Source organism: Meleagris gallopavo, chromosome 27 (genome assembly GCF_000146605.3).
Source record: "Meleagris gallopavo isolate NT-WF06-2002-E0010 breed Aviagen turkey brand Nicholas breeding stock chromosome 27, Turkey_5.1, whole genome shotgun sequence".
Taxonomy (NCBI): domain Eukaryota; kingdom Metazoa; phylum Chordata; class Aves; order Galliformes; family Phasianidae; genus Meleagris; species Meleagris gallopavo.
Window position 1 is genome coordinate 306,417 of NC_015037.2, and position 12,325 is coordinate 318,741.

The window sequence follows — 12,325 nt, forward strand, 5'->3', positions numbered from 1 at the left end:
GTCTGGGGGGGGTGGGCATCGCTCTCCCTGCTTGCTGGGGGTGACCTGGATGTCCAGCAGGGATGCTCCCACCGGTCCCCGCTTTGTCCTTGGCAGAGCTCTGCAAGTTTCTTTCAGGTGGCGCCGGCTCTGCAGAGCAGGAATTGGGGGGGGGGAAGGGGGGGAGTGGCTTGAGGATTGAGGTGGGAAAGTGACTTTGGGATTGATGCTAGTGGGGATTGGGGCTTGCAGGTCCCAGCATGGAGCCCATTCCTTGCTCAGCCACCAGGGACAGGTCCTTGTTCTAAGGAGGATGCAATCGGGACAGCACCGGGAAGAGAAAATGAGGCACAGAGCTGGCGGGGGAGGGGTGGGAGAGTGGGAGGCATAGGGGCTGAAGTTGCCCCATACCACGGGGGATAAGGGAGAGCAGGGCTGCACAGCATCACAGGGTTTTCCCATTGGCTCCCAGCTCTTTTCCCCAGTCCTGCTGGTGTCCCAAGGGGGGCAAGAAGGGCTGGGCAAAAAAGAAAGGGAACGTTTTGTGGGGTATTCATTGCTTTTTCCTGCTGAACAAACCCAGAATGTTTGTGTGTGTGCCCAGGGCCGGGGCACTTTGATGTGCACCTCCTGCCCTCCTACAGAAACAGTGTTTTTTCTCTTGGATGGAGGTGCTCCCCTTGAGCATCCCACTGAGCCCTCAGTGCTCCCCAGATGGGAAGAGCCCAGGCAGACCAGAACCTGTTGCTGCTTCTTCAGCTGGTAGAGGGGTGGAAAAGACCCTTTCTGCCCCTTTGCTCCAGTACCTCTCTGCATGAGGGGCTCAGTCCAGGGGTTGCTGCCCCTCCTGGGCAGCTCCTTGCCCATCCTGTGCAGCTCAGGGTGATGGTGCTCAGGGCATTTGGGGTTGTTTTGCAGGGAATGGGTTTGGACTGGGGAAATTGGGAGCCTGAGCACTTCCTTGCAGTGCTGTGATTTTGTGCTTGGAAGGTGGATTTGAGGGGCCAGGCTGTGCTGCCGAAATCTGGAGCACCTTCTCCTCCACCCCACCTCAATCCATGCCTCAGTTTTCCCACTGGAGCCATGCAGCAGTGGGTGGGTGTGCAAAGCTCTATGGATGTGTGTACCATGCCCAAGTGACTGTGGGGTCCCTCTGGGGTCCACCAGCTCAGCTCTGCCCTTTGCAGTTCCATGAGGCTTTGGGGATGGGACACAGCTCTTCCCTGTGCAGTGGGGGCACATCCCAGCCCAACAACAAGGAGCCCCTTTCTCCAACATGGGTTGGGGGTGGGGGTGAGCAGCTCTGGCAGCCAAAGGACCCCTCCTCCTCCCCATTCCCACCTGCTTCCGGCCTTTTATGCTCTGCCAGCAGCTGCTGCCAAGAGGCTGCTGGGTGCTTCCCGCAGCATCCTCTGCGCTCAGCACATGGGGGGCTCACTGCTGTGACCCCCCCCCCCGGTATGGTGAGTCCCCTTGTTTTGTTGGTTGTGCAGGAAGCAGGGGCAGTTTGCAGCAAGGAGGGGACAGTTTCAGAGGGGGACAGGCACGTGCATGGGAACATTGGGGCACCTGCAGCCCAGAGATGAGGGGGGACGGGGCAGACTGGAGCGGGGCCAGGCTCTGCCTGTGGCTGCTGACTCATTCTGCAGCTGAGCATCCCTGGAAAGCCGCTGATCAGCTGCGCTATGGGCTGGCAGGGCACCTTGGGAGCAGGGACAAAGTTGTCACGTGCAGGGACAGAGGGGCTTTGCATAGGGATGGGACAACCTGGGAAAGCTTCTCCGTGGTGGTGTGGAGAGGAAGGGGCTCGGGACCCCCGCTTGCAGCATCACTCGTGCTTTGCTGTGGCTTAAATTAGAGTGGATTCAGGGGAGGAAGAAAAAAGAAAGATTGCTTTTGTCCCAAAGTACCTCGGTTCATTTTCTACCTGGTTTCTCAGGGAAATGGAGGCAGTCAGTGTGCATGTGAGCATCCCACCCATCTCCGTGGCTGGGAGCTCAGAGCTAACCCAGTCTTGCTCCCCGCTTCCCACTTTCCCTTTAGCTGCCTTCCCTTGCTCCTGCTCCCAGCCTTTCCCTTGAGAAGGCTAAGAAAAATTCCATTTGTGGCAAATAATAGGAAAAAAATATCCAACCCCAAACCCCAAACCTCAAACAGTGACGCCTGAGAGTCCTGCCATCACAGGACTCCCGTGGGCAGGGTGAGTTGGGTTTAACCCCTGTGGAGCCCCAGTTCCAGTGTGTTGGTGTCCCAGCTATGGGTGGGCACAGGAGGGGAGCAGCCCCCCGCTCACTCCATCTTGCTGCACTCATGTAGCTTTAAACCCCTGAATTTCCTGCTGAGCTTCATGGCTGCTCCCTACTTGTACCACTGTGGCACCTGGGGAACAGGATGAAAGGAGCCTGGGACAAAAAGTGCCTCACTTCACCACACTGGGGGTCACAGCCAGTGCCACGCTGGAGCCCAGCAGCGGGGACCATCCCTCACTCCGCTCCATGGGCCTGAATTCCAATGATCCATCCAGAGCTGGGAAAGCCCCCAGCTTGGTACTGGCAGCACTGGTCATGTATTGGATGGAAAGGGATGGATGCGTGGTGTGCAGTGCTAGGGGACATGCGTGTGTGGTGCGTGGTGCTAAGGGGCTGTACATGCATGGTGCATGCTGCTCAGGGCTGTACATCCATGGTGCATGATGCTAGAAGCTGTATATCCACAGTGCGTGGTGCTAGGGGCTGTGCATGCATGGTGCGTGTTGCTCAGGGCTGTACATCCATGGTGCACGGTGCTAGGAGTTGTACATCCAGAGTGCGTGGTGCTAGGTGCTGTGCAAGCATGGTGCATGGTGCTAGGAGGCTCTTTGCCCTTGGTTCTTGGGCTGTATTCACACCACTCCCTGGCACGCTGGCCCTATGGGGTTCTTGGGGAGCATCCTTTGCAGAGAGATGCAGCTCCATGACAGCCTCCCTTCAGCCTGGCCCTGGCAGCCTGCGACCTGGACCATAGCTCACCACAGAGGTGCCAAATCTGCTTCAGTGACTGCCAAAATCAATGCAGCACAAAGAGCTCATAAATTACAAAGGCGCTCTGAGGCTCAGGGTCGCTGCACACCAGTCCAGGGCTGAGGAAACCACCGAGCCCCAGTGGGCCCCTGCAGAGGAGTGCATGGGGCCACGTTATCCTGCAGAGCCGTGCACCATGCAGGGACCTCTCCATATCCCTGGTGTCCTCTCCAGATGGCTGGAGCTCCTCCGTGACATCCCCAGTGTCCCCTGTGCTGCTCTGTGGGGCTGGTGACAGCCGTGCTAGCTGCTGGGCTCTCCTTTCAGTGCTGCTCCTCAGCCGGCGGGGGAGAGTCCTTTGTGCCAGGCAGCCTTGAGAGAGACCTGGGACATAATGGCTGCTTTACTCGGCCCTGGTTTTCCCAGCCTGTGCGCGGGAAACCTCTGGCGTGAGCTGAATGGCAACGAGGAGACCTCCTGCTCCGTCCCTCCCCCACTGCCCCGTGCTTTGTGCACCCTCAGCATCCCCATCTCCAGCTGGACCCCCCTGGCCACACGTGTGGAAGCACACTCACAAACACACGTACATGCTCATACATGTGCACATGCATGCTGCAGTGCACATACAAGCTGCAATGCCTGCACACCCAAAAGCCCAGCTTGCATGCATGCACTCACACTCTCACATCATGAGCCAGGGCTCAGTGGCTCCTTCCTTCAACCCTGATCAACACCAGCTATTACAATCCCCTCTGAGGTTTCTGACTGCGGTGTCTCAAGATGCGCAGCCCAGCCCTGGCATCTCCTGCCTGGCTGTGCACTCAGACTTTCCATGCTCTGCTCAGATCTGCTGTCCCCAGAGGACCCCTCTCCCTGGGGCTGGATTGAACCCTGGGCACTGAGATGAGGCACTGCAGTTCTCCTGCTCCCCAGGGCACGTCTGCACGTTTCCTTCTGCTCCCTCTCCTTTCTGCCATCCAGACTCCGCGCTCTCACCATGATGCCTTCGTGCATCACCCCGTGCATGCAGGCACCAGTCTCTCCCAGTCCTCCCTCATGCAGAGAGCTGGAGGTTATAATGCTTCTTTGCAGTTCAAAACCTCTGCTGGACTTTTGTTCCCCCCTCACAGGGCACAGGATGGCCTCAGTTCTCCCACTGCTGCTGCTCTGGGTGTTTGCCCCCACGGTGGTCCCAGAGGTGCTCAGCCCTGAAGATGTCACAGGTAACACAGCCCCAGCCGTGCTCATCCTCACACTGTAGCCAGTATCCTTGGGGGGGGAGGGGAGGGGGAAGAGGTTCACATGCCAGTCCCATTCATCACTCTGCTCTTCTCCCCCTAGATGACCTCAAGGCCCTGCAGGTGTCCATCCCACGGCACCCAGCCCTTCACGCTGTGCTGGCAGGGGACGTCACCATCCCCTGCCTCATCACCTACCTCGCACCCCTGCCCACTGCCAGCACGGCAGGGCGCCGAGCAGTGCTGGGAGCCCCCCGGGTCAAATGGACCTTCATCTCTGAAGGCAGGGAGGCGGAGATCTTGGTAGCACGAGGGGAAAGGGTGAAGGTGAGTGAGGACTACCGCCTCCGTGCCTCCTTGCCCGTCTTCCATCAGCGTTACACTGACGCCTCTCTGCTGCTCACCGAGCTGCGCCCCAACGACTCGGGGATCTACCGCTGTGATGTGCAGCATGGCATCGAGGACGGCCACGACATCCTCGACCTCAGAGTCAAAGGTACACGCAGGAAAGGGAGCAGCACAGTTTGGGGGACCCCGTCCGGATCCTCTCTCCTGGCTCCTCACCCTGTGCCTCCCTGCAGGAGTGGTGTTTCACTACCGTGGGGGTTCCACACGCTACACCTACACTTTTGCCGAGGCGCAGGAGGCGTGCACTGCCATCAGTGCCAGCATTGCCACCCCTGAGCAGCTGTATGCTGCCTATCTGGGAGGCTACGAGCAGTGTGATGCTGGCTGGATCGCTGACCAGACCGTCAGGTGAGCACCCCATGGCATGTTTCTGGCACCCAGTGACTCCCCTGTGCCACCCCTCAGCCACCACCATTCTTCCCCTCTGCTTTGCCAGGTACCCCATCCACACTCCCCGCGAGGCGTGCTACGGAGACATGAATGGCTTCCCAGGGGTGAGGAACTACGGTGTGGTGGACCCGGAGGACATGTACGACGTGTACTGTTATGCTGAGGACGTGCCAGGTGCCTGTGGTGCTCCATGTCCAACCTCCTTTTCACAGCACAGCGCTGTCACCCAGTTCCCTTAGCAATGTCCCAAATGTGCAGTGCTCCGTAGAGGGCACAGATTTGCTTCTCTGCAACCCTTTGCAGAGCTGCCTTGCTGACCTGTCGCAGTAAACCACCGATGCTTCCCACTGCTTGGGAGCACTGCTGACCTGGGGCTGTCCCTGTGTGTCACATACCTGCTACCCTGCTGCTCGTGCCCTCTACGTGGCATGGAATCCACTGCCAGGTGGAATCAGCAGCACCTGCATCACTCACGTTTTTCTTTTGGAAAGTTTGCCTGTGCAGCAAGCTATGGGCATAGCTCAGGAGAGCTGAGCAGGTGGCTCAATGCTCGCCCCTGCCCCATGTGCAAGGACAGACCCACATCCACCCGTCTCCCCATCCCTGAACCATCTCCTGATGCCTGCTTCCTTCCTTTCATTACAGGGGAAATATTTTTGGAGACAGCCCCGGACAAGTTCACCCTGGAGGAGGCAGTGGCGCGGTGCCGGGCGCAGGGTGCGGTGCTGGCGAGCACAGGACAGCTGTACGCAGCCTGGAGTGCAGGGTTGGATGCCTGCAACCCGGGCTGGCTGGCTGATGGCAGCGTCCGCTATCCCATCGTTACCCCGCGGGAGCGCTGCGGAGGAGCCCTGCCGGGTGTCAAAACCATCTTCCAGTTTCGCAACCAGACGGGATTCCCCGATGCACAGAGCAGATACGATGCGTACTGCTTCCGAGGTAACCAGGGGCACCACGGCCCCGAGGTTTAGTCTTGGGCTCTGGGGTGCACGAAGCAGGGACCGAATAGAGATCCCTACGTGCTCGCCGTGCCGACCTATCGCTGTGGAGCAGGGGTGTTCTGCATATCTGCAGTAGAGCATGCCGACTCAGCGCAGGGATGCTTTGCATGAGCTCAGTGTTGCATGCCAATATATCTTGATAGGAGAGGAATAACCCGCATGATTTCAATACTGCATGCTGATACATCGGGATAGAGGATGGATGCTCTGCATGCTCTGCATAGCGCATGGCAGTATAGTGTAAGGTTGGCCTCAGTGCTGCATGCTGCTGTAGCGCAGAAGGGCAGGGATGTCTCTGTCCGTGTGAGCTCAGGGTGGCTCTGGGCACAGCGCCTGGTCCCAGGTCGATGCCATGAGCCCTCACCTTGGGGCTGAGCCAGCTGCAGGAGCACGGCTCTGGGACAGTTCGCCCCTCTGTGGATGTTGAAGGCGTTTTGGGGTTCTCTGTAGGCTGCTGGGCACAGCCTGACAGGTCTGTAAGGTTTATTTATTACCGTGGATAGGAAAATGAAATAGAGGCAGTGAGCTACTGGGTGCTGAGGGCACCCGGCACACCGGGGCATGTGTGTGAGGACTGAGGCTCACAGGGATAACAGGCACAGATTCTTCCCATTCCCACTTACCTGAGCGTCCCCTGGGGCTTGTGCTCCCACCAACCATCCGCTGCATGCCTCCGTGCCTCAGTTTCCCCATTTCTCAGTGGATTCCCCACTGTCTCCACGGATGAAGCTAGGCAGGATGGACCCATCTCGCAGTGCATAACCCACTAACAACCCAGCTCAGCCGGGGCACAGGGATCCCCCAGGTTGTCCCCAGCTGCCACGGGGCCAGGACAAGGCAGTAATACCCCACTTTCTTTCTGCCCACAGAAGGGACAAACTCTTTCCCTGAGGCTGCAGGAAAATATCAAGCCAGAGAGCCCGAGGGCCTCCAGGAGATTGTTACAGTGGCAGAAAAGCTGGAGGAGCTGCAGCTGCCCAAAGCGCAAGTGGAGATTGAGTCGCGAGGGGCTATATACGCCGTCCCTTTCTTTAAGGACGTGGCTGATGCTGAGCTGGAAAAGCCAAGCCTGTCCCCCGAAGACACCCGGCACCCCCCAGTAGATACCTCCTCGTCCTCAGCACGAGGACGTCACCCATCCTCGGCTGCCCCTTTCCCCACAGCCCCAGCCGTCCCCAAGGCAGGCATCCCGCATAGCTGTGCCGTACAACCAGGCAGCCCATCCCCTGCAGACCAGGACGGGGCAACAGGGACAGGTGGAAGGTGCACAGAGGCCAGGCAAGAGCCATCCCGCACTGGTAGGTCCAGCAGTGCTCAGGGCTGGGGCGCAGAGAGCAGCAGCAGGGATGCAGGCACAGAGCTGTTCAAGTGCCATCTCACCGAGGGTGCACCCATGGCCAGGGTGCTGGTGTCCTGGTGTGGTGGTGACAGGCATGGGGCTGTTGGTCTGTCCTTGCCATGCTTGTCCTTGCATGTCCTTGTCTGTCTGTCCATCCTGTGGCCAGGATGGCAGGGTGCAGTGGGCAGGGTCAGTGCCAAACCATGCTGTCTTTGTGCCAAGAGGTGGCAAAGGGCCCAAGCAAAGACGTGTTGTGGGACAGGAGAATGCAATGGCCAAGCTGGAGCACGGGGCTGGTTCAGAGGGAGAAGCATCACCAGACCTGGGGCTGTTTCTGTCTCCTCAGGCGTCACTGTGCCAACATTTTCCCTTCAGCTCTGCTCATTGCCGGCAATGCCAGTGCCTGGTTCCTGGCTGGCTCCTGTTGTGGGTGTCTCACTGCCTTTCCTTGCCCCTTGCAGAGGATGGAGCAGCGCTGGAATGGCCGCTGGGCTCTGTTCTGGGTGAGGACTTCGGGAACAGAGCAGCAGAGAGTCTGGGCAGAGGGCAAGAGCCTGGACAACCCATGAAGCCGAATGTGCAGACACTCTTGGTGGGCACAGAAGGACCCAGTGACGCCCTGTCCCCATCGGTGGCTGCAGCAGGTGACACAGAGCCACCCAATGGGCATCCCCAGCCACCTGGCTCCGTTGTCCCCACTTGCCTCCCCATCCACCTGTGGGAAGCTGTGGGGCGGCCAGCCCACAACGGCAGGGTATCTGGGCACAAGGACAGCCAGGTGACACATCCAACCAGCGCCACTTTTGTCACTTCGACAGATATCCAAGAGCCATCCCCCTCCACAGGCAGCCGTGGGGCAGGGGGGACCAGCACCCCCATCCACACTCTGGGGGCTGCTGAGGACCCCGAGCTGTCGGGAGATGTGACCGAAAACCCTGGGGCATCCCCGCTCGCCCCCCGCACCGCCGCAGCTGCAGGATGATGGAGAGGAGCAGTCGGGGGCCCCGTGGCTCTCCTCACCCACAGCACCGGGGGATGGGGGCACAGCCCCGGCAACGGAGGTCACCCCATGGCACGCAGAGGTGCCCAGCAGCAGCGATGCACTGCAAACCCCAAGCACTGATCGCGGGATGCCAGCTGCATCTTCAGAAGAGGAGGAGGATGAGGAAGAGGAGGAGGATGAAGAAGAGCGTCCGATGCCCTCTGTTGCAACCGTGGAGGGTTTCCTTGCAGCCGTCCCCGGAGAACCAGGTGGGACCTACAGGGACGGCCTCACCTCTCCCCATGCTGGGCCCCCCAGGCTGTCCCCAGCACCCAGCTCGGCCGCCCCACTGCCTGCCCTGCCCACGGAGCGTGCCAGCCTGGGTGCAGGTGCAAGCTTGGCCGGGGGTCCCCAGCACTGTGTCATTTTTGCACTTGGGGCAGCGCTCCTGGCTGCACGCTGACACTAGAGAGTGGCAGCACCTTTCCTTTGCACTGTGCTTTCCTCTTGTCTGTCCTTCTGTCTGTCTGTCTCTCTCTCCTCCTCTCTTCGGCTGGGTAAGGGAAGGTTAAAGGTCCGGAGAAGCACATATTTGTCAAACAAATTGGTCTGAGCTATGCATGCACTTAATTCTCTTCTACTTCTGTGAAGTGTTTTAATGACTGTTTCCATGAAAAAAAAAGAAAAAAAGAAAAGAAACAAATCTAACAAAAGAAGGCCCCAAACCCTCCTCTGACTAACAGTGGTACTAATAAAGGGAATTAAAAGCTTTCTAGAACACGCACCTCGGCTAGCTCTTCCCTTCATCCTTGCGCCCGCTGCCTCGCTCGCATCCCCACTGACGAACTAATCCCCCCGGACCCCAGAGGGATGAGGGCCTTTGGGGCTGAGCACGGTGTCAGCTGGCCCTGGAGCATCCCCACGGTGCACGCAGCTGAATGCCGTGCAGAGCTGCGGGGTGTTGGGTGTTGTGGGGGTGCACAGCCTGCAGGTGAGCACCAGGGCCTGAGATGGAGCCCACTTGCTGCAGGAGGGTGGTGGGTGCATGAGCGGTGACCCCAAGACAAAATTCCTCTTGGCTCCTAAGCCGGGATGCTCTCAGCTCTGCAACCAAACCCCTGCCCATCTTGCTGCCCCTTGTCCCCGTGGGACAGCCTCACTGGGGTTCCTTTCTTCACCCCCCCAGCATGGGTGCTGCTCAGCACCTTGCAGTGTGGATGTGTCTGTCCTGGCAAGAAGAGATATGCTCCCAAAGAGCCGGACGTGCCCAAGCCTTAAATAGCTCATTTCTCACCCCGCTGCAGTCCACTGGAGATGTCTGCATGTTCCTGCAGGCGGGAGGTGATGCTGTCTGGGGCAAGCGAGGGCACAGGGCCATTGGATAGTGCCAAGGACTTGCACTCCTTGTGCCGCTGGCGCAGGCGACAGCCCTAAATCACATTCTTGAGCTGGGGACGGATTAATGACTGTGTGTCTTAATGACCGGAACGAGCTGGTGCTGGTTTTGCAGGTCAAGGATGGCACCATTGAGTTCTCAACCTTGGGCAGGCTGAAGGTGACAGCAGTAAGATTGGGGACAGGCACGAGGCTCGCCTTGCTGCCAGGCTGAGGACATGTGTCTGGGACATGTCAAGGGCTTATCCTTTCATGTTCCCTCCAAAAGAGCCATTGTTGCACTGCTCTGGGGGCAGCAGGACTCATCCCCATCCATGGCACACTCTAACAGTGTCCAGCTGAGTGTTGGGGACATGCCAAAGCCTCAAACCCATCCAGTGCAGGAAGATGGGATGGCTCCAGGCGTGCCACCGTGCCCCAGATTCTGTGCATCCATCCGAGGGCTGAGGGGCAGCTCAGGGGCATGTAGTGAGCAGGGCTGCCCGTGCTTTGCAGGTGGCTGCATCCCCAACCCCTGCCTGAACGGAGGGACCTGCATTGAGGATGGCACCCATCCCACCTGCCTCTGCCTGCCAGGTTACGGAGGGAGCAGCTGCGAGAGACGTGAGTCCACAGGGTCACACAGCCCGTGGTCCTTCAGGCATCAGCGCACAGAAATCTGTTTGGGTGGTTTTTTTTTTTGGCTTGCTCATGGGCTGAACTCCACGGTGCTGACCCTGTCCTCCTCTCCCCCCCTTGTCTCCTGCTGTGGTTCAGCCCTGAAGAGGTGCAGCCCCAGCTGGGACAGCTTCCAGGGAGCCTGCTACAAGCACTTCTCCACCCGGAGGAGCTGGGAGGATGCCGAGTCACAGTGCAGACATTTTGGGGGGCATCTGGCCACCATCCTGACCCCCGAGGAGCAGGACTTCATCAACGGTACGTGGGGCCACTCCAACCTGCAGGGCATGGGACCCAGCATCCCTCCACAGTGGGTCTGAGGCTTGAAGACTGAGCCAAAATTTGGAAAAGGGGTAAAGCAGAGCCAAAGCTCCTCTCCCTCTGCTGGAAAAGGCAGCTGGATGGGCAAAAAACATCACAAATGTTTTTATAAAAAGGGGAAAGGAAAGTGGAAAGGAAGGGAGAAAGAGGAAAGGAAAGAGAAAAGGGAAAAGAGAAAAGAGAAAAGAGAAAAGGGAAAGAGAAAAAGGAAAGGGAAAAAAGGAAAGGGGAAAAAGGAAAGGGGAAAGGAAAGGAAATATTGGCAATAGGATGGATTAATTGGTAGAAAGGACAGCTGGGAAGCGAGGAGGTCCAGGAGGAGCAGGAAAGGACACGGGGACACCAGGGACAGGCATGGGGACACTGGGGCTCTGCTGCCCTCTCCCGGCGACCCCCCCCAACTCCCCGCCCTGACGGGTGCCAGGGGATGGCGGAGCCCCCCAAGCCCTCCTCTGTCCCCAGAACAGTACCGCGAGTACCAATGGATCGGCCTCAACGACCGCACCATCGAGGGGGACTTCCAGTGGTCCGACGGCAGCCCCCTGGTAAGCCGTGCTGCCAATCCCCCCCTCCCACCCCGTTCCCATCCCCACCACACCTCGTGGTCCTTCTCCATCCCTTGGGATGGGTCCCAGGTTTCGAAGCCTCAGCTGAAGCCACTGGCATGAGCACCGTGTGATTTGGGGTGCCTGAACCAGCAGCACGGAGATGGGGCACCATGGCATGGACGCAGTGCAAAGTGCCAGCGAAGCCCCAGCCCGTCCTGTGCTCCCCAGCTCTATGAGAATTGGCACCCGGGGCAGCCCGACAGCTACTTTCTCTCCGGTGAGAACTGCGTGGTCATTGTGTGGCACGACGGGGGACGATGGAGCGATGTCCCCTGCAATTACCACCTCTCCTACACCTGCAAAATGGGGCTGGGTAAGCCACGTACCCCCCCAGCAAGCTAGGAAAAAAAAGGTTCTGACTGCTCGCAGCTCACCTGGGGTTGGGGTGGGAGCTGGTGGTGAGGCAGCGGGGTTCAGCGCAGCACAGGATGCCCACCCTCTCCCCTCACCCCACAGTGCAGTGCGGACCCCCCCCCACCGTCAGCAACGCCCGTCCCTTCGGCAAACCAAAGCAGCGCTACGAGATCGGTTCCATCACGCGCTACCACTGCCGCCACGGCTTCGCCCCGCGCCGCTCCCCCATCATCCGCTGCCGTGAAGATGGGATTTGGGAACGGCCCCAGCTTTCCTGCCGCCCCGGTGAGCATTCAGCCCCCTGCATCCCCACGCCTCCCCTCGTGGATGGCGCTTCACTGGGGCTCTTTGCTTCCTGTCCCCCCCCCTCCAGGGTTGGCACAGCACTCCGAGGACTGAGTGAGCTGTCACCTTCCCAGACCCCGGAGCGGGCATGGATGGGGATGTCACTGGGATGGCAGTGCAGCATCGGAGGGCAGGAGGTGTCCTGGTGGGTGCCTGCCCTCTGCTTGTTTTATATCTGTACAAAGAAACCCCAAAAACTAAAGAGTCCCTCAAAAGGAATCGCCAGCGACTCGTGTGGTGTCTCATCTTGCACTGGGGCCGTTTGAGTCCTGGAATGACGACAGAGTCAAAATCAAGGAGGAGAAGATG

General features: G+C 59.1%; 1 protein-coding gene across 1 annotated transcript; it reads left to right on the top strand.

Annotated features, from left to right (window-relative positions):
- Nucleotides 1-3,960: 3,960 nt before the first annotated feature.
- On the top strand, nt 3,961-12,235 carry BCAN (brevican). Its single transcript, XM_010723857.3, is given in 15 exon segments — nt 3,961-4,201; nt 4,320-4,712; nt 4,798-4,972; nt 5,061-5,188; nt 5,660-5,953; nt 6,885-7,313; nt 7,816-7,998; nt 8,173-8,306; nt 8,308-8,605; nt 10,227-10,334; nt 10,488-10,646; nt 11,172-11,254; nt 11,486-11,630; nt 11,774-11,956; nt 12,045-12,235. Coding segments are annotated over 15 exon segments (2,964 nt in total). The 5' UTR covers nt 3,961-3,975; the 3' UTR covers nt 12,071-12,235.
- Nucleotides 12,236-12,325: the final 90 nt, after the last annotated feature.